This window comes from Musa acuminata, chromosome BXJ1-6 (assembly GCF_036884655.1).
Source record: "Musa acuminata AAA Group cultivar baxijiao chromosome BXJ1-6, Cavendish_Baxijiao_AAA, whole genome shotgun sequence".
Taxonomy (NCBI): Eukaryota; Viridiplantae; Streptophyta; class Magnoliopsida; order Zingiberales; family Musaceae; genus Musa; species Musa acuminata.
In genome coordinates, this window is record NC_088332.1 from 42,899,090 (window position 1) to 42,925,804 (window position 26,715).

A 26,715-nucleotide genomic window follows, 5' to 3' on the forward strand; every position below is an offset into this window, starting at 1 on the left:
CTTCTTCTTCTTCTTCCTACCTTTCTTTCCCTCATATCTACCAACGTGATATCTATTTCACCTAACTTATCCTACCCCATGTCCACTTTCCCAACTCTGAATCCCAACCCTTGATCGAAGGTGCGCCAGTGAGGTGATCCGATGCTCTAAGATTCGTGCATCCATCGGAACCAACGTTCCCTTTCCATTCATGTAACATTACTGTCATTATACGGGAGCTATGCCGATGTTGATTCTTGTACTTTTAAAAGTTATATTATGATCCTTCTGCTAATATTTCTATATAAGGTTAAAAATTAAGAAAGAGAAAAAATTTTTATTAAAGCAACAGATTAAATATTTCACTTTCATAAGTGTAATATTTCAATATAATTTTTAAAAGTATAAACATGAGAATATTAAAGGTAGCTACCCATAGGGGTAATATATAATTAGCTCTATATATAATAATTAAATAATATTTATAATGTTTAATTTATTTTTTTTATCAAAAATATATTTATATATGAGATGAAAATTAAAAAATAATTAAGTCAATAACTAGTTAGATGTTTTTATCTAAATTTAATATGTTAAAATTTTGCATTGTATTAATGTTTGATATCATATACGTAAGAACAATACCGATATTAAACGACTTCGAAAATACGAAAATGGGTACAAGGGTTAATATTAGAAAATCGAAGTTTTTGAATCATGTTTGTATCAAGCCTCACATATATTAATTCGAATCAGTTTTATTTATAATTATATAATTAAATCTTCTAGAATTTTTTTTTGTGTCATCACATATAATTACCAAAATTATGATTTGCTAATTATGCTGATGAAACAAAATCCCCATATAATGGGTCATAAAACCTTACATACATACACTACTGAGCCAATACTTGAGCTCCTTTTCACCTGTTTGTATAAATGCCAGTAGCCTCTCCATGTTTGCAGCAAAAGGAGGTCAAGAAGCAGAGAAGTCAGGGAGAGCGCAATGGAAGGGAAGAGGAGGTGGGAGGACATGGAGATGGACTGCTTGGTGGCGATCTTGCAGAGGCTCGGCCTGCAGGACTTGACGCTGAGCGTGCCGTTGGTGTGCCGGTCATGGCGGAAGGCCTCTCTCCACCCCCTCTGCTGGCGAGTACTAAACTTGCGGGACTTGGACTTCATGCCGTGGGGTGATTTGACCAAGAGCTTCATGGCAGAGTACCGCCTCCAGAGATTCTTCTTCACCGGCTTCTTAAAGCTCGCCGTGGCGAGGGGCAATCGTTTGGTGGAGGAGATCATGTTCCCTCTCCTGTTTGGCACCTCCATGCAGGACCTGTTCCTTGTTTCTGACGAGTATGAAGCCTTCTCCCTACTTATTTAGATCTTTTACTCGATGGTTGATGAAGCTTTCATGGGCTTTCGGCAGATGCCCGAGACTGAAGAAGCTTGTGCTGCCGAATCTATCGCCGGCAGATGAGGCAGACATCCCAAAGCTCGTAGGAAAATGGAAGGACCTCGAGCAGCTTGAGATGGAGGCAAAACCATCTTCTTTCTTGGAGATGCTCTCAGAAATCAATCTGCATTGCAAGAAGTTTAGTGGACTCAAAATGTGCGGTTCTATCAAAAAGGAAGACATGTTGGCCATCGTTAATCTTCTTCCAAAGCTCAAGTTTTTGTGCCTCAGCAAGTCATACTTGCCCAGGGAGCAACTACTGGGGATACTGAGTGGCTGTAAGGAGCTGCAGAGATTGACTGTGAGGGACTGCATGGGATTTGAAGCTGATGAAGAGGTAAAGAAAAGAGGTTTAGGCATCAAGATTTTCGAGCATGAGGGTTCCAAATTGTTCGATGATTTCGATTATAATTCAGATGAATGTGATCCATTGTAAATGCCTCGATCATAGCCTGAGTACCTTAAATCTTTGTCTTCTAATTATCTTCTGCATCCCTCTTTCCCTGGAGGACTACTTTGAATCATTCCTTTGGAAGATTCATCATTCTTCTGCATGATGATACTCTCGAAAGTAGATGTAGTCCTCCAAAAAGGATCTTGACTTGTTCTCCAAATTTGTAGCAGGGAAGCAGCTCACACAAAGAGTGTAATTAACAACACCCGACAACATAATCACCACCCACCCCAACCAAAAACCCACCAAACCAAAAGCAAAAGGAGATTCGGAGCAGTCACCTATTCTGAAGGATACTGCATCACAAGAGGACAAAATGATCAATTAAATTTTTGGATCAACTTATACAAACTATTTTTTGTTGTTCATTCATTTCCCTGCAAATATATACATCATAATCTTGGCTGGCTCTTGTAACTACTGGTAGTGAACCATCTTTTGCTTTAGCAAAGATTGTGTGCCAGTAGCAATCACTATTCTTGGTAGCATAAGAGGCAGGAGCTAAAAGTTTCCTAGGCCATGTATTCAATTGTTCCTGTAGTAGATTCCTTTCAAAGTTTTCTATCGAAGGATGTGACTTGAAAATAACATTAGGATCATCACCTACTGTTCCTGTCAGCTGAAAGGAAAAAACTTCTCTTTCAGAAGAGTCTGACTTGAAAATAACAATAGAGCAGTTTCTTTTAAGGAAGAAAAAAATATCATTGGAGACATCACCTGTCTTTTGCCAGAAATTATGCAGGAATAATTGTCCATGCCAATTCAAAGGAAAACACCTCTACTCATTAATAATTATGAGGATTTTTGCCTGGGTTGAGCAGAGCCCAATCTGCAAAAGATGGCATGGGTCTTTTAAGACCATTTTTTTGCCATTGCTTGGCTATGAAGCAGGATTTTTACCCATTATTCATTTCAGCATCATTTTGTATCATGATAAATGCAGCCATTCAGCATTTTGAGGTGTTTTGAGAGGAATCTTGGAACTTTGAGTTCTCATCATGAAGTCAGATAGTTTATTCGTGCATCCTTCCTCCTATTTATGTTGCATTAATACAGAAACATTACCATTCTACGTGAAACACAAAACATAAAAGATGGTCATCATTCCAACACAATAATTGATCGGAAAATATCGATAGCATTCATATTAATGTAACTCAGTTCGAGCTCATGCATGCAAGAAACTTGATTTGATCGATATAGGGTGGCTCGAACTCTCCTCAAGGGCTGAGGTAGATTTTGGCGTGTGCTATACGGTGGACTTAATAGAAAGATCAAGATCAAATGAGTTTCTCAACATGATCCTTCTAATGCTCTGCAATAAAAATAGAGTAAATTTAATGAATAATAATTGACATTTATTACCATATCTAAGGTAATTTTTTATAGTGAATTAATCGAGAAGAATATTTTATAAAATAATCATTCTTTTTTAGATACGAGCATAATACTTTCTTATTGTTATTTTAGACTAATGTCTATATGATCTAATTGTTAATTTTATTTTGCCCCATCATTATGTGCCACTGTTATTTGGAGAAAATATTTTTCATATCAATAATGGTGGCAAAAAAAGCTTATAAGTATTTTCTTATATGCTTATTTGCTCAAACTAACTAACCTCAGTTAGAAGCAATTAATTTGAATTTCATGGATAAATATTATTGATAGTTGTAAATGCGAGAATTTTAATATTTTAAAAAAGATGCATTATATTAAAAATTTTAAATAATAAATATATTTTTATAATATGCATATGCGTATTGTGCGTGTGATATTATATATATATATATATATATATATATATATATATATATATGGAGAGAGAGAGAGAGAGAGAGAGAGAGAGAGAGAGAGCGATAGCAAGCAACGAGGGAGGTGCCGACTATCACGATCTTTCGTACCTTCATCTCGACCGTCATCCTCTGTTTTTTATTGCTTTGTCTTCCACCCCATATCTGCGCTTTGAATCCGTCTTAACCCTTACAATGTCCGAAGCCTTCCGCCGTCTTCCACAAATGAGCTCTTCAATCCCAAGTCAACTCCTTAATTTTGGCCATTTTCTCTTCCTGTGACCCCCCTGGTGATGAAAAGCTGCGGATTCGTCCTCTTGGATCCGGTTTCCTCGAGCTCGCGGCGCCTGTCCTTTCAAGTTTGGATTTTCCTAGAATCATTTTGGAAAAAGTTGGCATCTTCCCGTCGAAAGTTCGAATTTTTGTTAGTTTGCTGCTTCAAAGATTCGATCTTTGAGGTTCTTGACTCGGTGGTGTTCCTGCGATGGAACTCCTTTCCGACGATGCGGCAGCAGAGGGAGGAGAGGTGGAGAGGGAACCCTCGGGCGAGCCGCTGGTGAGAGAACCCCGACATTGTCGGACCCATTTCCCCGGCGCCGTGCGGCAAAAAGCCTATCTTTTCGACGGATTGGGCAACTACTTCAACAAGGAGTGGGATCTGATGGAAGGCAGCGGGAGAGAGTTCTGTTGGTACCATGCGGAGCTCCCGAAGGGAAACCAGAAGTTGGCATTGTCGGCTCAGTATCTCATCGATGTCCTGTGCCCCCCGCTTAAGCTCCAGGACATCCTCACACTCGTCAGCAATGGCCCCTTTTGCGGGCACGTCGACGGCGCCCTCGTGTTCCGGGTGAATTCTTCGGGTCCTTCCGCCAGCAGCTTCACCCTGAGGCTGGCCGCCAGGGTGACCGAGAACTCAGTCATCACTGTGAGTCTGGGACGGGTCCCAAGATTGGGGTTTTCACCCACGGGGCAGTCGCTCCTGTCAGAGATCCCAAGCATTGAGAGCACGGATTTGGTGAGGGATGAGGAGAAGGAGGGACCTAGTGGAATTGTCATTCGGGAGCATGTTCTTGAATTTTTGTTGACGATGAACCACTCGGAGGAGGCTGACAATCCTGTGCCAGTTAGGGTTTCAAACCTTGTTGTGCATATTATTGACACACATGTCGATCATGTCCAGGATATAGTGACTAAGCTTGAGATGGAACTGGATGCAGTGGAGCTGGAATTAGACAAGGGTAATCGCTTCTTCCCCTTTTTTGTCTTTGATAGTTTATCATCAATGATATGGGGGAATATATGTTTTGTAGTGTGTAATTTTCCTTCTCAGAACACACTACACTGCAATAAATTAGTGAAGCTTTTCTTGTGTTCTCATGTAGCAAAGAGCAAATTAAAGATCCATAGCCTATGCATCACTTATTCTGCACAAAAAAAAAGGTGATAAGTGAAGCTTTAGCTGCAGTTTATTTGTGTACCAACATGTTGGATATGGATACATATTTTTCTAATTGATTTGTCAACTTCGTTGAACCCAAATCACTTGTCAAAATTCTTTAGTTGAAATTAACAATAGTATACTCATTAGATATAAGTTAATTTGAGTCTTAGCTCACTTTCGATGCCTTGTCACAATGTCTAAGTTGAAGTTAACGATAGTATGCTCATTAGATATAAGTTAATTTTAGTCTTAGTTCACTTTCAATGTGAGACTAATCGGGGTGTTATAGTGTCAACCAATACATGTATAATATCTCAAGATAAATGCACAGAAATAGAAACATTTCATCCTTTGGATTTGATGCATTCGGGAATCATCAGGAACTATTTTAGGTCAACTTGAAACACTAAGCTTCGACATTTTACACCGATGAATCTTTTTAATTTCTTCTGTTTGGTTGCAGGTTACACTTTGATTTAATTAGCCTTGACATCAAACTTTGACCATTCCAGAATCTTTAAAGTGCCTTATATCATTCCTATTTATGTGGTTGCAATATCATGTGCTTTTCTAATATACAATCTCTGCATGCCACAACATTGCAAACATTTTGTCCTCTACTGTAGGCTTCTATGCCACTGGTGTAGGTGTCACTGCATGGAATTTTTATTGGATGTATAACTTAGACTGGTCTAATTGCAATCTACTGGGATGCTTGTGAAGCAACTTATTATGCTATATTATATGCTACATAACTTACAAGTGATTTATGAGTTGTGTCATTTTTGAGTACAGGAGGTTCTACATTGAAGAAACAAATGCTGGATGACAGAAAATTTCCCAAAATGCATTTAAATTTGCAGCGCTTCCTACAGGTGAACTTCTAGTATTTATTAACCTGAGTTATGCAGGGTTCGCTAACTACTTTCTTCCACTAGGTAGCATCTTTCCTTTTTGGTCTATATGTGGTAAATCAATTGTATCATAGTTTGTTTTGATTAATTAGTTAAGCTAAACCATGTTATAATCCAGGTTGTTGCTCACGGCGAGCAAGTATTCCCACGTGTAAAAGAGAAATGTTCAGCCAAAAGTTGGTTTGCGAGTGAAGATATCATTGCCCTTGAAGAACTAATTGGTCGTCTTAGGAGGCTAAAAGAGAATTTGGGATTTATAGTAAACCGGGTTGCAGCAATTCAAGCTGGTCTTGATAGTTGGCAGTCAGAACAAATCAATAGGAAGCTCTATTATCTTTCTTTTCTCTCTATTATCTTCCTTCCTTTATCAATCATTACAGGAAGTAAGTTCTCCTTTATCAATTGTTGAGAATTATTTCAGTATTTCCAGTATGAAAATGTTTACCTGATCTATTCGGTTCATTTTACAGTATTTGGAATGAATGTTGGTGGTGTGCCATGGACAGCACAAAGAGATCCCTCTCTGCAAGATGGTTTTCGCAATGTTATGATTCTCTGTGTTGTGATGTTGTTTTTACTTTTAGTTTCTTTTTCGTTTCCTTCCCTTTATGCAAGGGTAAATTCTTGGCGTAGACGGCATGCTATGAGGAGGAGTTGGTCAATTAATAGAAAGTCCTTCTTGAGTAGAACCTTTCAACGAGGTGGATTTCAGGGAGGAGGTTACATGCGCATTTAAAGTTCTTTACGGTGCATATCTTTGGAACTAAATTTCAGCATCATATGCTCTGACTTCTTTGGCACAAGATTCTCCTGAAAATTCCTTCTCTTATCTGTTTTTCCTTGTAAAGATTATATTGTCTGAATTATGTGGACAACCTTCATCTTGGTTGCTCTGATCTTTCGAGTCCTTTGCACCTTTGTGGGGAAACTCTTTTGTGCCATTTCCACCATCACAGAACATGGATTTCTTTAGAAACCTATTGGCATGGAGTAAAGATTGTACTCTGATTGACACTAAAGATTGTGCTCACCATAAGACATTCTCGCATTGGAAGATTGAAGCTTGTCAACCTTCAATACAGAGTAGTCAGAACTTGATGAATGGTTCTTGGTGTAACCTCATCACACTCTGGAGCTGCTAAATTTTGCCCTTTTTTTGGGTTCAAAACAGCTGAAAGCATATATGTAACCCCATAGATGATCAGAATTCACAAATCATTGATTCAGCATGTAGTAACATTCTGATGCATCTGTTGCAAAAAAGAATCCTTTTATTTTGGCTTTCTTGTGCAGCATAAAATGAAACATGTATTTGTTTCCCTGTGGTAAGAAAACCAACATAATGCAGCAGGCATTTGCCCTTGGTTTCAAGCCTATGGTGCACATAATTCCAGATTTATGCTTTGAGAATTTACTAATTGGTTTATCTAATTACTTGCTTCATCTGATAATTGTATTTTCATGGCAAATTACCATCTCATCTTGGAGATGGCACAGCTTTGCCCATTGAATATCAGATTCAAAGTTTGTGGTTTGTTGTTTGTTTCTTTGTTTGGATGTCTGATGAATGGAGTCACTTTCCATCTTTATGACATGTCATTGTAACATTAACCAAAAATATTTTGAAGCTGGTAGTGATGACTTTAGCTGTTCATTCTTTTGGAGAAGATGACAATGAAGGTAAAACTCCTCTCTTTTACACAAGTTTGATTTGTTGGGATGTAGAGAAGCTGGTGATGATAACTTTGAACTCATGACCTCTAGAGAAGCTCATTGTACCATCTTCCATCTATAAATTTATGAAGAGGCTGGATCACAGAAACATACTACTTAGTGTGCATGTTTGAAGAAGGTACTACAGAATTCAGTCAAGCCATGTTGTGCTTGGCATCTTTAATTTACTTGCAGCACCCTGTAAGAAAAAAAAGTGATGAGTTCCATGTTGGGAGCCTTTGATTGTAAAATGACAGCTCCAGAGTCAGGTTTCATAGAAATCATTACTTGAAAGAAACTCAATTATCAATCAAGTGCTTTGCAATCAAACAAAAAAAATCTTGAAAATAGCATTAACAGCAAAAGATATGATCTTTGCAGATGGTGGAAGATTCAACAAGAGTAAAACAGTGCAGTGCCAATTCTTCCTCAAGACTGTATCTGAATCAGAATGATGTAGACAGGGAGTTTGATGTTCTTCACATTCAGCAGAACCAGGTAAGTATTGAATAGTGAAGAAAACTACATAACTATGTCTAAAATTTAATTCAATGAGCAAAATCTAGGCAACCATTGCTTATAATGAAATATATATTTATATATCACCACATCTAAAATTAAGTTCATTCATCAGTGGAATAAAAAAGTTTTTGTGGCAATGAATAATTATATGTTGAATCTATTTACATGTTTCTGCACAGCATGAACTGGATAGAATGTAGAGAGCATAGTCTCGTATTCTATTAAAAGCACACATCAACCTAATACTCTATAACAGTTGGTCATTGTCATAACCATCTTTACATACCAATATGGTTGTGTAGTGGGTATGATACTTTCACCTGTTGATTCAAACCACTGCAAATATGAAAACTAAGAACAAAATCATTAATCAACAATCCTGCTGCTTAGAATCATAATAAACCCTGCAATTTTTACTAGAAATACAAAATACTAAGCTAACAGATAAGCCAAATAGTTCACTGTTTTAAGTATTTGCGATATACATTGCAGGTTCAAATAGTAGTCAGACATATAGACAAATTAGAAAAGACTCTCTCTGCACCACATACCATGAATCCAGTTGTCATTCAAAGTTATTGAACATCAAAGAACCTGATTAGTCAGTATCAATAATAAAATAAAAAATAAGACATTTATATTTGCACATGGAAATGACAACATCTAAACCAAACCCAGGAATGCAAAAACATCCACCTGAGCAAAAAAGAATGTGCAACAAATAATAATAAGCAAATCCATATAAGCATGGACACAACTGGACTCGAGAGATTGTCCAACATAGAAACAGAAACATGTTTAAATGTGATGGTTGTATCCAGATAAGTATGAAAGATACAAGTAATAGCTAGAAAGTTGTTCTTCATGCTACTGTTCATTACTCAACTGGCAGAATATGGCATCCATTGGCCAACTGAGGGCCATTTACCAAAGTTCTGTGTACCTTCTTTAATTTCTTAAATTGCGAAATCATATACAAGAAACTATTCAAAATCATACTGGATAGAGATTCTCTCCATGGTATTCTTACTCACAGCATCTCTCAGATACAACTCCTTCAAAACATCTGCAGCTAAATCTACCTCATCCTCATGAGCAATTCCTTCCACTAGAATTGCATATGTCGTTTCGTTAGGTACGTAACCTTTTTCAATCATTGTCTTGTAAATATCAAATGATAGATCTGTCCGCCGAGCCTTGCACAATCCAAGAATAAGTGCATTATAGTTGTCAATATCAGGCTTGTTACCATGTTCCTCCATCACTTCAAAAGCCTTAAAAGCCTCACCCAACATGCCCTCCATACAAAGACCTTTGATCAAGGATGAATTGGTGTAAGAATCTGGAGTAAATCCATGTTTTGTCATCTCATATAGTAACTGGAAAGCTGCAAAAGTATTTCCTTTCTTACACAAGAACGATATAACATTTCTGTAGAAGTCATGCATGGAAGCATTTTGCTTATTTGCCACGGTATTGATTATGGAAAATGCCTCTACCACCTTCTCCTCCTCACAAAGCACAGCAATCACATTATAAGTCCCCTCGTTAGGATTACAATGCCTCTGCATCATCAAGTCCAGGCACCTGAGCACCATGTCCAGTTTCCCCTCCTTGCAGTACTGGGCAATTATCGGGTTATAGTTAGCAGCTACAGGCTTATACCCATTTCTTGACATCTCTTCTAACAAGTCGAGTGCTTGCTCAGTTCGACCATGATGGGCAAGCGACCCTATCAATATATTGTATGTGATACTACTTGGAGCACGGTTTCTATCACCCATTTCAGCTAAAAGCTCCTCTGCCTCCTCCCACCGCCCTTCGTAACACAGACTCCGCAACAAGATGTTGTAGGTAACAACATTAGGGCTAAACCCTTTGGAAGGCAACTCTCTGAAGAAGCACATTGCCTCTTCCAATCTACCCTCCTTGCAAAACCCTGTAAGCAAAACATTATAACTAACCAAATTAGGCCTCCCACCCTTTTCAACAATTTCATCCAATAGCTTCACTGCCTCATCCACCCCTCTTTCCTTGTATGCTGCTTCTAGCAAGAATGAGTAAGTAAACACATTTGGAACCAATCCCTTGTGCACTAGTCGATCCAAAAGCCACAAACTTTGCTGCAAGTTCCCATGGATGCAAAGGCCCCTAACCAAAGAATTGTACGTGATCGTAGATGGCGGGCAACCATACTCATGCATTTTATCGACCAGCTGCATGGCATACACAACATTCCCCCTCTTACACAACTGATTGATTAAAAAAGTATATGTGGATGAATCAGGAGTGCTCCCTGATCTGATAATCAATTCCATGACGCGAATGGCCTTCCGAATCTTATTTGATCTACAAAGATCGTACAAGAGCTGCGAGGCCTGGGTGGCGTCGGGCCTGTGCCCTCTCCCCACCATGTACTCCAAATGCACGAAGGCCTCCTGGAGCCTGAGCTCCCTGGTTCTTGACTCATTCTTCCCGTTCCTCCGGTTGGGAAGCGAAAAGGTTGCATCTTTGGGGAGTATGGTGATGGGAGTGTATGCTAAGACCCTAGAAAAACACTTGTTGAGGGAAAGAGTGGGGAGGTCCGGCAGATGGGAGACGAAGCATGGCTTGCTTCTGGCAGTGGGTGGGATGGAATGAAGACGGGATGACATGACCCTACAGGTTCTCTCTCGAGCAAAATCTTAAGAATAAGAAGAGCTTTTCATGAGCTTTGCAGAAATTGAATGCTGGAACACAGGTAAAGATCTAAGAAGCAAGAAAAGATGCAGTTTTTGTAGCTGCTGAGGGATGAAATGGATGATTTACGGTTGGGTACCTCTGTTCACGCATCAAACTCTTCCCATCCTCACTGCTTCGGGATGAAGGTGATGCAGAGCAACGGCCTCCCACATCCAAATCCCGAAGTGCTTCGTCACCAACCAATGCCTGGTTAACTTACGAGAGGGTTATCAAGATTGATTGGGTGACATTTGAATTGATTAGCTATTTGCTGTGTGAAAACATTCAGCGGATCCACTTTTAGCTAGGCACGTGCGCCGTAATCTGGCCCGTCGCTCTCTCTTCTCCTTCCCCGACCTCCTCCGTCCGACGACGTCGAGCCCGTCAGAGGACGCGGTTCGGCACTAGCACCACCGAGCTGCTCCGTCACTGCTGCAGGGGCCTGCTCGTTGGACGGCGCAGCCTCGGCCCTAGAAAAAGAGGAGGAGGAGAAGGGGCAGGTGGCTGCGGATTGGAGGAGGTGGACGGCCTGAGGAGGAGACGCCGGCGGCAAGCGGCGGCGAGCGAGCGTTGTCGTTGGTTCGACAATGATGAGCCGGATTTGGACCAAATACAAGGGCCGGATTTGGGCCTACATTAATGGGCCAAATTTGGGCTCATATTAATGGGTTAAATCTAAGCCGAATCCAATAGTCCGGATTTGGGCTCAATAAATAGACATAGAAGGGGTCTACTGGCCGTGATCGAACCGAATCTAAATTCCCAACCCTCGTTGCCACAAAAGCCTTTTAAATGCCCCGCCTCGCTCACATGAGTCGGCGCCTCCCGTTGCGATCGTTGGTCGCTCCACCGGAGCTCCTCGCCCTCGGTTTCTTGAATCGCAACCCTAACCCTAATTACTATTCTTCCGATCGCCTGCCGGCGTGCTACTCGTCTTTATGGCGTCCTCTTCCCCCTCTGGGAGCGATGGCGGCGATGCCTTCGACGCGGATATGGAGGCCCTGCGGCGAGCCTGCGCGCTCACTGGCGCCGACCCTGCCGACGTAGGTGGTGCCTACTTGGATTCTGACTCTGATTCCGGAAGCGACGATGCAGGCCTCCTTCGTCGTCTGCAGGAACGGTTCTCTTCGCCCTCCCAAGCCGTCGATTCCTTTTCCTTGGTCAAGCCCCTGTCTGTTCTCGCGCCGATGGATCTTGATGATGAGGATGATTTCGAAACCCTTCGAGCCATCCAGCGGAGATTTACTCAGTACAATAGCGGTAAGAGTCACCGCCCTTTCGAATCTGTGGCTGGATTACTTGTTTTAGATCTTCTTGTCGGTGAATATGCAATGTGGCGTTGCCGCCCTTGTTTATATTATGATTACTTGGTAATTTTAAAAAAAATTAATTCATTTTTGCGTTTGCCTGATGCTATGGTTTACTTTGTATGTTGGCTATATATCAAGAAGAACAGAGATTGCGATGCACCTTACCAAATGAATAATTTCAGTCTGAAAATCAAACGAACTGCTACAAGCATTCTTTTGTTAATTTTAATGGGACTCTGACCAACCAGACTAAGCACATCTATTATGAGATTAGTAGATACTAACTTACGACTCCTACCACATTTCTAATTGTCAAGAAATGATTACCTCCTATTAGTGGTGTAAACTGATGGATCAGATTAGGGTGGATTCATCTGATTGCAAGTTGAATTTGCTGGACAACAACTGTCTGTTTGAATCAATATTTCACTGATTATTGGACAGATCTTTTGAAAATGTCTAGGTTGGTAAAATCTGATATGATCATTGGAAGTTGTCTTTGAAAAAGATCTATTATACTTTTAGTGCTTCAAATTTAGAACTTTGGCCATTTGACCTTCAGATCTGGCTTTTATCCACAAAATAACTGGCTCAAATGTATAGAAAGCCATAGGTGTTTTTTCTTCTATGATTGGTAACATGAAGGTCATACAACCAAGGTCGACCTAAAAGAATGTGGGCAATATCTATCGGCAGGTTGTCACAGTAAATTTCATCTTGGTAATCGCCCATTTAGATTGGTACTAGGCATCTTTCGATCACGAGTAAAGTGGTTTCGTTAACTCAAGCTACTTTTAATGAGGTCGGAAGGTAAGAGTCTTTTGATAGTAGATTTTGAGACTACGTTCATAGTGCTACCCAAGGATTGAAATATCGTACCGTACCGGAGTTTCGATCTTCTCTCGGTACGGTACGGTACGGTATTGCATACCGAGCGGTATATCGTTCGATATATATATATATATATATATATATATTATATTAAAAAATGTGCGACATCGTCGACCTAGGCGGGGCGATGGTGTATATATATATATATATATATATATATATATATATATATATAATTTATAAATAAAAAATACTATCCGGTAGCGAGCGATCCGCGTATCGGTTTACTGTCGGACTGGTACGTACCGCTCGTACCGGACGGTATTATTCGAAACTATATACCTTGATGCTACCCCCCATCTATAACTAATTTGCAAGTTCTTTCCCCACTTCAGATGAAAGTATGTAAGATACATGTCCTCTTCCATTTATTGCAATCACTAGTAGTAGAGAGAATAATGTGGACAACATTAACATGAGCATCCTTAATTTCTAGTTCGTTTTCATCACCTGAGTAGGCTTTGGGTTCAACTACTTAGTCTACTTTTTCGATTTGATCTTGTGATTCTTATTTTAAGATAATGGTACGTTGAGGATAACGAGAGGCAATGTGACCTTTATTATGGCAATAATGACATTAGATTGAAGACGAACTAGTTTAAGAATCAATACTTGAATGAGTTGGACAATTCATGGTTGGGTCAGGATTGTTGCTAGTTGTGGGATTTTTTACTTGACAAAGCCACTACATGGTGTAGATTGGGTACTAGTTCTGTTGTCAAGAGACTGAGATGATACTCGACGAATTGGATAAAGTTTGATATACTTCTCAATCTCAAGGGCTCGTTGGGAAGCTTCCTCCATGGTGTCGGGGAAACTAAGGGAGACTTCCCGTTGGATCTCAAACCTCAACCCATTAATAAATCTTCGAACAGTGATGATTTGTTCTTCTTTTTTTCACACTTAAGTAAAGTTCCTCAAATTGGGTCAAATACTCTACCACATTAGAATTCAATTATTTAAGATTTAACAATTGTTAACCAATTGGCTTCAAAAGTAGATTGGTAAATATATTTTTTTTTAAGTTTTTATTTCATGACTTTCTATTGAGTGATGGGAGGCTCTCGACGGTGTTCAAGACTACATTGGACATATTGTCAATATTTCCTAGCTGGCCCTACTAGTTTTATTTTTGCAAATAATACACGTTCAATGTCAATTAGGTTGTTAATTGTTGCAATGCACAAGGTGGAAATGTAATATTCAAATGGTTCTCACTTTTTTTTTCTCACTTTTTGTTTTGTTTTATTTTTTATTTTTAGACAACTTTCAAGGGTTTAAATTCTAGTGGTACTATAGTTGTAGCTAATGGGGAGAGAGCGATGGGGAGAGAGAGGGTGATAAATAGGGAAAAAAAAGAGAAAAAAGAGAAAACCACGATCCAATGAAATATATGAATTATCTTTTCGATAAAAAATATTAATAAAGTTTTCAAAAAATTTACCCAGTACTAAGAGCTATGTGGTCCACTAATTTTGTAGGGACAATCGCCCTAAAGTCCAACTCCACACGTAAGGGGTTGACGTTAGAGGTGTAAGGATCCTTGAGTGATCAAAGCTTTCGTTGCTAGTTAGAACCCAATGGGGTATAGGGCAAGTTTCTTAATGGCTCTTAATGGGCTCTGATACCAAACTGATGTAGAATAATAGAGTAGGGAAGTAGAGAAAGGGGAAGAGAAAGGAGAAGTGTGAGATACGAGAGGAAAGTAAGAGACTAGAGAAGATATAATTCTTTTCATTCCAATCTGAAGTGTTTGATCTATTAACAAGCTCCACTATTTATAGGGGTTTAGGAGGTTTGGTACAATTAACAAAGACAATGATTCCCAATATTAATCTCCTAAGGAATCTATATGTCTTTTAGAAATCCAAAATGTGACTTCTGGGATACCTAAATAGTAAATGAGTACACTTAATACAATAGTACACTTAATACAAAAGGAGTCCGATCAAAAGACTTTACAATTTTCAACACAACTCTTAGAATTTCTAGGCCAACTAATAGATGAATTTTTTATTGATTTTTTTCTTAGAATAAACTTTTATGAAATCCTTTCTAAGGCTAGATGGTTCTCTATCACATTTCTTCATTACTACTAAATTACATGTTTTGTTAGACCAAATGCAAAACTGGAGCACCCAACCTACATGAAAAAAAATCCTTTCTCATTGATCCTTTTCATTGTCTTTTTTTTTTCTCTTTTATTCTTATTCTCTCCTTATCTCTCTTAATTTTATACTTGTTTTTCTGCTTTATGGTTGTTAGAGTTGATATTTTTAGTTATATTCTTATTACATATGTCACTCATGTTCTCTCTCTGTTACAAATTTCCTGCAGATCCTCTGAGAGAGAAACCTGAGAAAATTCTAGAAGAACCTGAGATGGTTGTCAATGATGATGTATGTGGGCCAGAAACACCTAATAGATCTACAGAATTGAGCAAAGAGCATGGCTACAGTCACACTGAACCACACTTTCCAGAGCATGAAGCATGGAGTTCAAATGTTACGGATTTGACATCTTCTAAGTTTCCCAAGTCTGCTCACAATTTTGTTAATGCTCTCAAGAAGAACAGATCATGTCAGAAGTTCATTAGGAGGAAGCTACTAGAAATTGAAGCAAATATTGAGAAGAATAAAGAACTGAAGGAACGTATTAAATGTCTTATGGACTTTCAAGTTGCCTGTAAAAGGAAAGTGGCAAATATTTTATTTCAAAAGAAGGATCCTCGTATCACGTTAATATCTTTGAAGAGGTCCACATCTGAAAAGTCATCAAAGGTAGAGATCTTATCTGGCAGTTCTACATTTTGAAATACATGTTTGGTATACATCCCTTGATTGTATTTCTGTAACATGTAACTATAGCCTTTACATGCTCATAGATTATATATGGGGGCCTTTCTGTACACCTACTGCCTGTATGTATGCAGTGCTAGGAAAAAAATTTGCTTTCATAAATAGCATGTTTTCAAGCTTAGGCCCAGCTCAGGCTCAGCCAGTTCACAACAATAAAGAGCCAAATCTGAAGTTGAATTATATGTATGTATGATTAATGAGCTGAGTGCAAACAAGCCCATGATCGTCAGGTTTGGCCCGACTTGGGTTTGTTCTAACAGATATTTATATTATATATATTTACAGCATTTTCTGAAACATTAAATCTCATCTAATGGGATTTAACTGGGCCTAAGTGAAATGTGGGGCTGAGCGCTGATGATTTAATATCTGCTTGTTAGATTTTAGTTCAATGATTTGGGCTTGCCCTCAAACCAATATAAAGTGACTAAGAGGACATTTAATATAATTAGTTGCCACATGACAATATCTTAATGTTTCTATTTTAGTTTTTTAAATTGCTCAAGAATAAGAAAAATAAAGTGAGTAGAAAATGGAATAGTGATCAACTTTTGATTTTAATTGAAGATTAAAAATCTTGATTGAAGATGTTATCTTTGCAAGGAAGTTTGATCGTTTGATGAGGATGGAAGTCTATCATCTAGATATAACATAAAAAAGGTAACTTTTTCACTTATCAAATCCAATGATTTAAAAAGCGCTAGACATCAAAAAGTGCTAAGATCCCAAAATGCTCGAGGTGTTAGGTGCTCGCCAAAGTGAAGCGAGACGCTCTAAAATATTTAAATATAAAAATATATAATATAATTGATAAATATTATTAGGAGGGGGAGAAAAATAGCCTTTAGGAGGGAGAGAAAAAGTCATCGACGGTTGAACTTTTAGACGACAACGATGGCGACGGAGAAAGTTGTGGATGGCAGCAACAACAGTAGTGAAAGCTGCGGATGGCAACGACATGGGCGAAGGAAACTTCAGAGGTGTCCGTTAGTGGCGAAGGAAACTGTAGTCCTCTCCCTCGACGGTGGAAGGAGCTGCACACGGAAGCAACGACGACGGAAGGAAGCTGCGGACAAAGGTTAGGCTGTCGAACACGTCCGTCGACGACAGAGGAAGCCTCGGCTTGCTACGTCTGTGGTGAAGGCAATGGCAGAAAGCGTTGGTAGCAAAGGCAAAAGCTGCACTAGGGTTGATGTCTCGAGGTCACGCGAGGGTGCGAGGGATGGCTTTTGCAGGTAAGAAGCTAGTTGGTTCAATCGAACCAACTAGCTACTACTTCATTTGAATCAGGCGCTTGCCCGAAGCGCCTGGGTTTAGGTGAGTGCCCAGGTGGTACCTCATTGAAGCGCGCTACCTGGTCCACCATTGAGGTGCATGGGCTTCGCCTTGCCTCACCCGAGCACCAGGGCGCCTATTTAAACCACTGATCAAATCTATAAAATTATTTTCTACGAAGAAGGATAAAGTAGTTGATTTATATTCATTTTTTTAAATTTTGTATTCTTATTTTCTTGTAATTGGGGAGCCTATAGAAAGGGTAAAGGGATTGTAATTGCTTTATGAATAAATGAATATGAATGAATAATTATTTTTTCCACATTAAGTATGTGCAAGTGGTGTGAAGCCACATCTTTATTCCTGAAGGTGTGATTCCACTGATTACATGTGAGATGTTTAGAGGTATGATTTCATTCCTGAGAGTTTTTCATTGAGCTAGAGTCTGATAGTTTTGTCTATTATATTTTTTATTATTCTTTCTCTATTCTCAAATTAAAAAAAGATAATTTATATGCACATAATGAACTTGTCCTACTTCAATCTCTAACCTCAACTGCAGTCTTACAGTGAGCAACTTTGCCACCATGGATTATCCTTCTGATTGACCACTAGGCATTGTTGGTTAATAAGACTGATAAGGTCACCAGTGAATTAGAATTTTTTTTTCTTCCTGTTGGAATTTTATATGACTGTTGTGCTGTCTATTCATAATTTGTTTGGGTTCAGAATTTACATAATGGGAGAAGTTTGGCAAAGACATTGTTTAAAATAGGTACTGGTAGGATTTATGGTGCATTTGTTTGGTTTAACTATGATAAGTTTTGAGGATCAATTATTGTGATTCTTCTTGTACTGTATGCCAGTAGGCTTCCCTCTTTATCATCAAGGACTAGATGATGCATCCTTTGTACAGTGAAATAATTCAGTAATGAATAAGCTTGTCTTTGTAAAAAAACAAAGACAATCCAAGGAACACAATGATTATAATTATTTTTTTTGTATGGTGTTGTAAATATATGAAGCACCACTTGGAAGTCTTAAGCAGACTAGACATAACTAGATTATATTGTCATTGATTATCTTGCATCTATCTTAGTTGTCTTTTTATTGATTCTGTATTTATGAACATAATTATTACAACTTCCATAAAGATGTGGTGCTGGGTGCTACTAATAAATTTCTTATATACAATTTTATTACCATCATGTTTTTTATTACACTAACATATAGTTGTTGAATCCTCATGGATGGCGTCAAACATGCTATCAGTTCTTTCTTTCTCTAGTTGCTACTTGTTTTCTTCTTTTAAACTGTTATTGCCTTTAGTTGTTTGTTTTAGAAATAAATTTACATTGGCTGACAAGTATGTCTGGATGCAGACGACTTTGAAGAAGGTTCCTGCCTCATATATTGGTCCAAATGAGAACTCCCATGTTTCAAAGTATAAAATGGTACTTAAAAGATTTCCCATCTCACTTAGTAAGCAGCCATGGTCAAACATCGAGAAAGAGAATCTTGTGAAGGGAATAAAGCAACAGTACCAAGAGATGCTGATTTTGAACTCAATGAATATGGAAAGGTATGTATTTACTTTGAGGTTGCCTTTCTTCCTAGTTTATTTTCTGTATTTGCTTTGATGACCTTAAATCTACACGAAGGCTTTCAACCAAAGTATTCTGCGGGTTGAGGTTCCTGGAAAAAATTTCTTTAACATTGTTTTTGAGGCATTTGAACTTTTTCTAATCATTTTTATCTCACATGCAGTGACGCAGAGGGCATCACAGATTCAAATTTAATGTCTTCTGCAATAACACTCAGTGATCCTGAGTTCACACCTGAAAAAATTAGATCTTTCATACCATTAGTAAATTGGAATCGGTTGGCTTCAATGTATGCCATGGGCCGTGCTGGTGCAGAATGTGAAGCAAGGTATAATTTTACTTAAAATGAGGTATTCTATATTTCAGTATATTAGCATCATTTATACATTCTAATGCTTATCTGTCATATATTATTTGCTTATTAATGGTTCAATTTACTTGCATTGTTTAGCCTTGTACCTTCAAATGTTGCTTTTCTTTACAATCCGTTCGAATATGTCCTGATATAGGCTATGACAAGACAGGCTTTTGACAATTTATCGGACAATCTAACCTGGAAATACTTACCGTAGTTGATTTTGCCATTCTCCAATTTCCTTCTCCCGATACATTCCACCATTAGATTCTGAGTAACAATACGAAATTCAATGACCTGCATTAATTTACAAGTTCAACTAGTTGTTGAGATTGGTATCAGACCAAAATTTAAAACCTTTTATATAATTATAAAGTATGTAGCAGTTTTCATATAAAAAATGATAAGAAAAAATCCACAAGCTTTAGGTTGCTCCTTAAGCCCAAAGCAAGAAGGGTAGTGAATGGGTGGCATTGGCAGCAAGCAGGCAGCATGTAGTTGCGAGCAAACATAAAGTAGTTTGAACAACAAGGTGAGCAACAAAGTAAATCCTCAGCTAATCCCCTCTTCCAGTCACCCCTTCCTCCTTCGATCACCCATGTCCACCTCCTCTTTCTTTCTCTTTCCCCTTCCACTTCTTCTCTCATTTATCTTCTTTCCCATTTTATTCTCTATTTCTTAATTCAATGGATGGCTACAATAACACTATGTTGGATGATAAAGAATCTATGCCGGAATTGGCTGGAATCTAATCTGGATCGCTGGAATCGCCTTATTATCTAAAATCAGCTAATTCTTGCAACTCTTTTTGATCAATATTGGTCATTTCCCAACTATTTGATATTTTGCCTGAGGAATTAGGATTTTCTTTATGAGTGGTTGATCTGGATCCAAATAGACTGTTCCATATTGGAACTGACTCAATGTGAGAGCGACGGGAATATCAATTACTTATTACTTAAGGTTGGTGGAGAAGCCTAATTGTTTAAAGGTTTTTTACTTCATAGTTGTGTTCTCTCCTGCATATGCATGTCTAAGTGTTATGCACTGGAGTATGTCTGGCCTGATCTTGAAATCTGATGAGGAAGGTCTGATGCATGAATAAGTACCGTGTGACTTTGTCCAGTACATTGTTTGACAATAAGATTGATGTACAGCTTTTCTAAAGCCCTTTCCTTTGCAGCAATGTTTATCCACTAAGATAGACAAGTCATTAAGTACTGATGCTTGTGGTATTAGCTTTTAATTATGACAACATTGTTCACTAGTGTAGTTATAAATTAGTTAAGTGATTATTAGTATGTAGCCAATCTCTATGAAAGTTAGAGGCATGTGTATCGCTTTGATCCTAGCCAGCCTGTATAATTTTGCTTCCTTTCTTAGAATTTGGCACTGTAAACTTCCACACTGTGTCAGTCTTGCTAAGAAGCTGTATTTAGGAGTTTGGATGGTTGCTACATGAAGCTAAATTGAGCCAATAATTGTTTAGTTAGACTTCTTTGTATGTTGCATTTGAATATTTATTTCTTTGATCTGTAACTAGTTTACTATTCTAATGTGTCTTATTATGCAGATATTTTTTTAGTGGGTATGCTAATTTTATTTCTCCAAATTGCCTCATCATTCTCAAGGGTGACGGCACTTTTAATCTTTGCATTCATTTCATGTTTTCTTCAGGTGGTTGAACTGTGAAGATCTCATGAAGAGCCGATAAATGTTTCATTAGACTTCTTTGTATGTCACATTTGAATATGAATTTCTTTGGTCTGTAACAAAACCACCGCTCTAATATGTATTTTATTATGCAGATGGTTTTTTGCATGGTTGTGCCAATTTTATTTCTCTGCCTCATCATTTTCACAGTTGAAGGCACATCTAATCTTTATTTTATCTTTTCTTCAGGTGGTTGAACTGTGAAGATCCCATGATTAATCACAGTCCTTGGACAGTAATGGAGGATAAGAAGCTTTTGTTTATCGTTCAAGAAAGGGGCATTTACAATTGGATAGATATTTCAATCACATTGGATACACATAGAACACCATTCCAATGCTTAGTACGTTACCAACGGAGCCTTAATCCTCATATTCTGAATAAGGACTGGACAGAAGATGAAGATGTAAAGCTTCGTGTGGCTGTGGAGTACTATGGCGATAACTGGCAGATGGTCGCTTCTTGTCTAGAAGGCCGTGTAGGTCCTCAGTGTTCTAATAGGTAAGTCATTTCTAAGTGCTTTCTTTGCTGATTTCTCGGATTAATTAGTTAATTTGTTGGAAGAACAATGACCAACGGACAGTTGTATCTAGGTACAGACAAAGGAGCAGCCTAGGTTCCTAAGTCCACAAATGAAAAATTATACTTGCAAAACATTCTTATCTATGCATATCAAATGGATAAAAAATTCAGCAATATCAATGACATAGAATATGTTTTGATTTGATCAATAATATAAAAGTATCAGATCAAGTAAACTTCTTGTATGTAGTCATATAACAGTGTCTATCAGTGTCAAGCGTTTTGATGATTGTTGAAGTAGTTTGGTTGGTACTTCTATGCATAAATGCTTTTTATTGCATTCATTTTGTTTTAGTTTGTTGGGCACACAAATTTTATCTAAATCTTTATTTTTTAAAATTATCACTTGTTTTTACATAGTAGATAATTTTGAATGATCTTCAACTTTGTAGCCTCCATGATTGATTTTGAAGTGACAGGATTAAGGCCTTAGTTCTCCTGATTGGATTGTAACTCAATACCATAGAATAACTAAGTTGAAGAAATTGATCTATCATGTATCAGATGAGCTGCAGTTCTTTTATGTTAATTGTACAAAATATTGGCATAAATAAGGTACTACTATTTGTTAGTACACCATCCTAGGAACCATGCTATGCATATGCAATAAAAAAGGCTTTTGTTTTCCAATTGATGATAGTACACTCAAAGAGTTTTTATATAGCCTTGTCGAACTTCACGCGGTTGTTTAATAGTATTTGCCATTTGGCATTAATGCTTTGTTATGGGCTTTTGATGACACAACTGGCATAAGTAAATATATGATTTTCTAGCAAATGCAGTAGTGACAGCCTGGGAACTGCTAATGGATGCAACTTTCTAGTAGTATGATATGCTAACTAGTTGGATTACCATTAATTGGTTATATACTTCCTTTTTGGACATTGAGATTTATGAAGGGTGATAGCTATTTGAATTCAGGGGTTATGTTTCCAGTGACACTTCTTGGATATGTTATTTTCTAGGAATTGTTATATATTCATTTGTGGACTGGACGGTCATACAGATTGTAGTTGGTGTAATCAAGGTTTGTAAGACTGCCTGGTACAGTATGGTACGTATAGTATTTACTGGTCTGACAGCCTACCAGTATGGAGACCAGGGTAAACCGGATGGTACACCCAATGCATGGCTTGTACCATCTAGCACAGGACCAGTGCCATGCAGTATGCCCAGTATAGGGCTTGTACTGCCCAGTACAGGATGGTACAGGCCCTGTACTGGATATTTTGCCTTTTGTTTTTTCAGTTTTCCAAGGTTTTTTTTCTGAAACTCGGTATATACCGGCATACTAACACTTGGTACACTGGTATGGACCATTGTAGAACTAGTCTGAACCCTGACTCGTATAGTTCCGGTATATGAAATTGTAAACATTGAGTCTAGTATATCCTTCCCGTAACACGAAACCTATGACCTCTCTGTTGCAGGTGGAACAAAACTCTTAACCCTGAGAGGAAGAAAGTGGGAAGATGGTCTGTGGACGAAGATAAACGGCTGAAAGTAGCAGTGATGCTTTTTGGGGCCAAAAACTGGAACAAGATAGCTCGGTTTGCCCCTGGTCGCACACAAGTTCAGTGTCGAGAAAGGTAGCAGCATAATTTTCTTTACCTCCAGATAAGACTAATTTATAATGTCTGTTTGATTCCAAGTTGCTCTCTCTGGTGACAGGTGGCATAACTGTTTGGATCCAACTCTAAATTTAAAACCGTGGACTGCAGAAGAGGATGCCAAGCTGTTGGATGCAAGAGCGATGCATGGAAATTGTTGGTCGAAAATTGCTGCCTGCATACCTCCACGTACTGATAACCAATGTAGGAGGTATGATCATGATGCATTCCTACTATTTCACCTTCAAAGACCTCTGTTGCTTGAAATGATGTTTTATGTTCTGAGTCTTCTGACTCATGGCTTCTTGTGATTCTATAGTACCTGATTTTCTTGTGACTCAAAGATAATACTTTAAATTCTGGGTATACAGACGATGGAAGATTCTGCTTCCAGGAGAATTGATTTCGCTTCAAGCTGCAGCACAGATAAAGAAGACTGCACTTATATCTAACTTTGTAGACCGAGAAAGTGAGCGACCAGCAATAGGTCCAAATGACTTTACACCACTCATTAATTCTAATACTATGTTTGACAAAATTGGTGGTGCAAAAGTTAGGAAGAAAAAGCAAAGGTACTGTTCTTTGGACATACATTGGTTTTCTTTGGGTTATTCTGTCTTCATTCCCTTGTTCTTAGTTCTTAATTATATATGTTTATTAAGCCTTGAAGAGTTTGCATATATACACCTTGAAAATATTATGATCTGATTAGGTTATTATTTTAATATTTAGTTTTCTTTTATGACCAACTGGACAGTGAGAATCAACCAAATAAGTCCAGAAAGAAGCCCAGAAGAGTTTCAATGGAGGATCAGGAGACAAATTGTTGCACTGATGGCCTGGCTCTTCCACCAAGCATAGAATCAAATCCTACCAGTAGTCTGGGCATTAGCAGGTCAGGGAATAAAAGATTGAGGTATGATTAAGACACTAGATTTTATGATCATATTTTATATAAGATTGTGCTTTCGTATTCAAATTATTCTATATCCTTATAATTTGTATTTGTCTTTTGTTTCTTTATCAATATTTCAGGGATAATAATAGACCAAGAAATCCAAGAGTTAAATCCAGAATACATGTTAAGGAGAATTCAACAAAGGATTGCATGACAAACACACCATCTGTTGTAGCTCCAGCAGATATGTCACTTGTAGTTGCTATAAATTCGAAAGCTACAGAAAGTATGAACATCAGCAAGGCAATGGATAAAAGGTTGAGGTGATGTGGATCATACTGAGCATTGGGGTAGCAGAGTGGAATGTATCATCTTTAAACTTATGCTGACTGTATCTGTTAAACGGTCTTTTTTCACAGTAAAAATGAACAGAACATGTGGATCAAGTCCAGATTTCCTATTGAGGAGAATTCAACAGCAGATGGCCTAGCAAAATTTTCAGTTGATATAGCTTCTGATGATTCACCCCTTGCCTTATATATGAATAACACTTCCGCTAGGAACTTCAGAAGGCAAAGGAATATAGCAAGGTTCTACTGACTAATTATTCTTGGCATGTTATTCTCTAACATTTTGCTCCTTATTAATATGTCACTCTGTCGATGCTGCAGAGTTAATACATTAAAAAGCCAGGGGTTAGATCCAGAAGCTCATTTCATGAAAATTCTGTAGCAGATGGCACACTGAATTATTCAGCTGAAGTAGTTAATGCTGATTATTTCTCTACCCCTGTGATTTTGTATAATTCTGAGAATGATTATATAGAAGGAATAAGGAAGAAAGATTCAAGGCTTATGGAGTAAGAGACTCAGGATTCTGCTATATTGTTATGTTATTTGTAATTGTGCCTACTAATTTATTTTTGGAAATTTACAGTGATAATTAGCCGCAGATGTCTAAAGCTGAAGCAGAAAGATCTCTTGAGGAAAATCTTACAGCACTTGGCATGGTCAATGCTTCTACTGAACCTGTTCCTTCTGATGTACATTTATCACCAAGTACAGAGGCTAATACTCATGCTACGGAGAGCATTAGTGACCTAAGTAAGAAAACCTGAAGGTGAGGAGGATCAAATCTTTATTAAACGTTCGGCTTACTGATATAGCTTCTCTTGTAGTTTGGCTAAATTAATTATTCAAAAATGGCATAGCATCTCTTGTAGTTACTGAAGAGGACACACGAACTGCTGAGGATTCATTTAAGGTAAGAGCTGTGTGTGGTGCTGGTGATGATAATTATTCAAAAGTGCTTGCTAACAGTAACAGTACAGTCTGTGGAGGCAAGTTAGATGAAGACCTACTGATTACTGATGAGAGGGTTGTTCTGTTCAGGAATGCAATGGATAAAGTAGTAGGCTTTCTTGATGATTACTGATTCTGGATTATCTAAACTACTCAAAGACCACTCTGCAGAATCCCTTGTTCAGTATTATCACAGACAACGCAACACTATATTTTCTGTATTTTGTTAGGTATGGGAATCCTTGAGCCGTCTCTCTTGCCTCCATGCTTATATATGACATAAAGCTTCAGTTATACTGTATGTCACTGCAGATTGCTGAAATTAGTTCTCAAAGTTACAGACTTCTCATACTCTCTTAAACAAGTGGGAAACCAGGTAGATAATTTCTACTGGCCTGTTGAGCCTTTGCTTGTAATCAACACTGGATTCAAGCATTTGCTTTCTACACATAGAAAGTGTTTTGCACTAGAACTGATATTTGCTGTCAGTTGCATGCAGACAGGATCGATGGAACACCACCCTCTATACGTTCCCCTATTTGATTTGGTTCTACACAAGTTTGCTATTTAGGTACGTCTATGGGTATTATAGACAAAGCTGCGCATGTAATGGAATTTTGCAATAGAAGTACTCGGAGGCTTTTTTGTCTTTATAATTATTTTTCTTGAAGTGAGGGCCTTTGTCTGTGATGTCTTTTCTTGATGAGATCTATCAAAAAACGCAAAAGGAAACTCATGTTATTGGTTTCTTTCCAATTGTTTGGTGTACTGAGTCATGATTTTATTAGAGCCACATTTTTTTTATGTTCCTTTCATTTGTTCCCATTTGTTGATGAATGTGATGTAATAAACACCAGATTTTTTTTTATTAAAGTGGAACTATATTCTATGCTTTAAATTCAATTGTCATTTTAGATGATTTTTTTCCAATGTCTTGGTATCAATTTTACTTTAAAATGAAATTGCAAAAATGATACAAATGCTGCTACCCACACAAATGATAAAATCTTTTCTTTTGAATAGTATTACTGAGAAACAGAGGTATTCTTCACAAGCAGTGTTTGCCATATCGAATTGTACCGTCTGATACGAGCAATACGTATTGATCCGATAGGCCAACGGTACGTGGATCGCTCGGTATCGATCTGCACTGTAGCAGTGCTACAGTGCTCGATACACCTGGGTGTACCGTTCGATACATCGTATCGTACCGATATCGAGCCCAGGTCGAAATACTGGTACGATACGATATTGCCAACCTTGTTCACAAGAATTATTGTTTCTAAATAAACTTGAAAGTTTCTAACTAAACTGCCAGTTAAAACAAT

The 26,715-nt window shown here is 38.1% G+C and overlaps 4 protein-coding genes and 2 long non-coding RNA genes across 8 annotated transcripts; 4 read left to right on the forward strand and 2 right to left on the reverse strand.

Annotated features, from left to right (window-relative positions):
• The first annotated feature begins 890 nt into the window (after nt 1–890).
• On the forward strand, nt 891–1,877 carry LOC135677871 (F-box/LRR-repeat protein At3g48880-like). Its single transcript, XM_065190284.1, has 2 exons — nt 891–1,332; nt 1,406–1,877. The coding sequence occupies exons 1-2, from the start codon at nt 986–988 to the stop codon at nt 1,866–1,868; spliced, it is 810 nt and encodes a 269-aa protein (XP_065046356.1). The 5' UTR covers nt 891–985; the 3' UTR covers nt 1,869–1,877.
• Nucleotides 1,878–3,737: 1,860 nt separating this feature from the next.
• LOC135677132 (uncharacterized) lies at nt 3,738–7,405 on the forward strand. Its single transcript, XM_065189084.1, has 4 exons — nt 3,738–4,917; nt 5,916–5,995; nt 6,153–6,417; nt 6,505–7,405. The coding sequence occupies exons 1-4, from the start codon at nt 4,164–4,166 to the stop codon at nt 6,768–6,770; spliced, it is 1,365 nt and encodes a 454-aa protein (XP_065045156.1). The 5' UTR covers nt 3,738–4,163; the 3' UTR covers nt 6,771–7,405.
• Nucleotides 7,406–7,633: 228 nt separating this feature from the next.
• On the reverse strand, nt 7,634–11,544 carry LOC135677134 (uncharacterized). Its single transcript, XR_010514548.1, has 2 exons — nt 11,088–11,544; nt 7,634–7,946 (listed from the first exon to the last, which is right to left on the reverse strand). It is a non-coding gene; the product is annotated as an uncharacterized LOC135677134 (long non-coding RNA).
• Nucleotides 8,983–11,176, reverse strand: LOC135677131 (pentatricopeptide repeat-containing protein At1g79080, chloroplastic-like). The gene has a single exon (XM_065189083.1). The coding sequence runs from the start codon at nt 10,921–10,923 to the stop codon at nt 9,253–9,255; it is 1,671 nt and encodes a 556-aa protein (XP_065045155.1). The 5' UTR covers nt 10,924–11,176; the 3' UTR covers nt 8,983–9,252.
• A 188-nt stretch (nt 11,545–11,732) lies between the features above and the next one.
• On the forward strand, nt 11,733–25,162 carry LOC135677130 (uncharacterized). 2 transcript variants are annotated; one of them, XM_065189081.1, is made up of 13 exons: nt 11,733–12,250; nt 15,529–15,971; nt 18,707–18,906; nt 19,092–19,256; nt 21,186–21,497; nt 23,009–23,167; nt 23,250–23,399; nt 23,560–23,760; nt 23,946–24,104; nt 24,224–24,409; nt 24,506–24,676; nt 24,758–24,945; nt 25,023–25,162. In XM_065189081.1, the coding sequence occupies exons 1-12, from the start codon at nt 11,929–11,931 to the stop codon at nt 24,816–24,818; spliced, it is 2,529 nt and encodes an 842-aa protein (XP_065045153.1). In that variant the 5' UTR covers nt 11,733–11,928; the 3' UTR covers nt 24,819–24,945; nt 25,023–25,162. The 2 variants fall into 2 exon arrangements, with proteins under 2 accessions (XP_065045153.1, XP_065045154.1); XM_065189082.1 differs by having other exon boundaries at nt 24,224–24,403.
• Nucleotides 25,163–25,210: 48 nt separating this feature from the next.
• Nucleotides 25,211–26,266, forward strand: LOC135677133 (uncharacterized). Of its 2 annotated transcripts, XR_010514547.1 has the most exons (4): nt 25,211–25,349; nt 25,478–25,617; nt 25,700–25,763; nt 25,877–26,266. It is a non-coding gene; the product is annotated as an uncharacterized LOC135677133 (long non-coding RNA). The 2 variants fall into 2 exon arrangements; XR_010514546.1 differs by having other exon boundaries at nt 25,211–25,617.
• The last annotated feature ends 449 nt before the right edge of the window (nt 26,267–26,715 follow it).

What these genes read in the sequence shown, in the direction of transcription:
- LOC135677871 (XM_065190284.1), top strand. Translation starts at nt 986, where the DNA reads ATGGAAGGGAAGAGGAGGTGGGAGGACATGGAGATGGACTGCTTGGTG. An exon ending in CTGTTCCTTGTTTCTGACGA is followed by an intron (nt 1,333 to 1,405) that starts GTATGAAGCCTT and finishes GGCTTTCGGCAG; the next exon opens with ATGCCCGAGACTGAAGAAGC.
- LOC135677131 (XM_065189083.1), bottom strand. Translation starts at nt 10,923, where the DNA reads ATGTCATCCCGTCTTCATTCCATCCCACCCACTGCCAGAAGCAAGCCA.
- LOC135677132 (XM_065189084.1), top strand. Translation starts at nt 4,164, where the DNA reads ATGGAACTCCTTTCCGACGATGCGGCAGCAGAGGGAGGAGAGGTGGAG. An exon ending in ATTTGCAGCGCTTCCTACAG is followed by an intron (nt 5,996 to 6,152) that starts GTGAACTTCTAG and finishes GTTATAATCCAG; the next exon opens with GTTGTTGCTCACGGCGAGCA. An exon ending in TTTATCAATCATTACAGGAA is followed by an intron (nt 6,418 to 6,504) that starts GTAAGTTCTCCT and finishes TTCATTTTACAG; the next exon opens with TATTTGGAATGAATGTTGGT.
- LOC135677130 (XM_065189081.1), top strand. Translation starts at nt 11,929, where the DNA reads ATGGCGTCCTCTTCCCCCTCTGGGAGCGATGGCGGCGATGCCTTCGAC. An exon ending in CATCTGAAAAGTCATCAAAG is followed by an intron (nt 15,972 to 18,706) that starts GTAGAGATCTTA and finishes GTCTGGATGCAG; the next exon opens with ACGACTTTGAAGAAGGTTCC. An exon ending in GCAATGGATAAAAGGTTGAG is followed by an intron (nt 24,410 to 24,505) that starts GTGATGTGGATC and finishes CTTTTTTCACAG; the next exon opens with TAAAAATGAACAGAACATGT.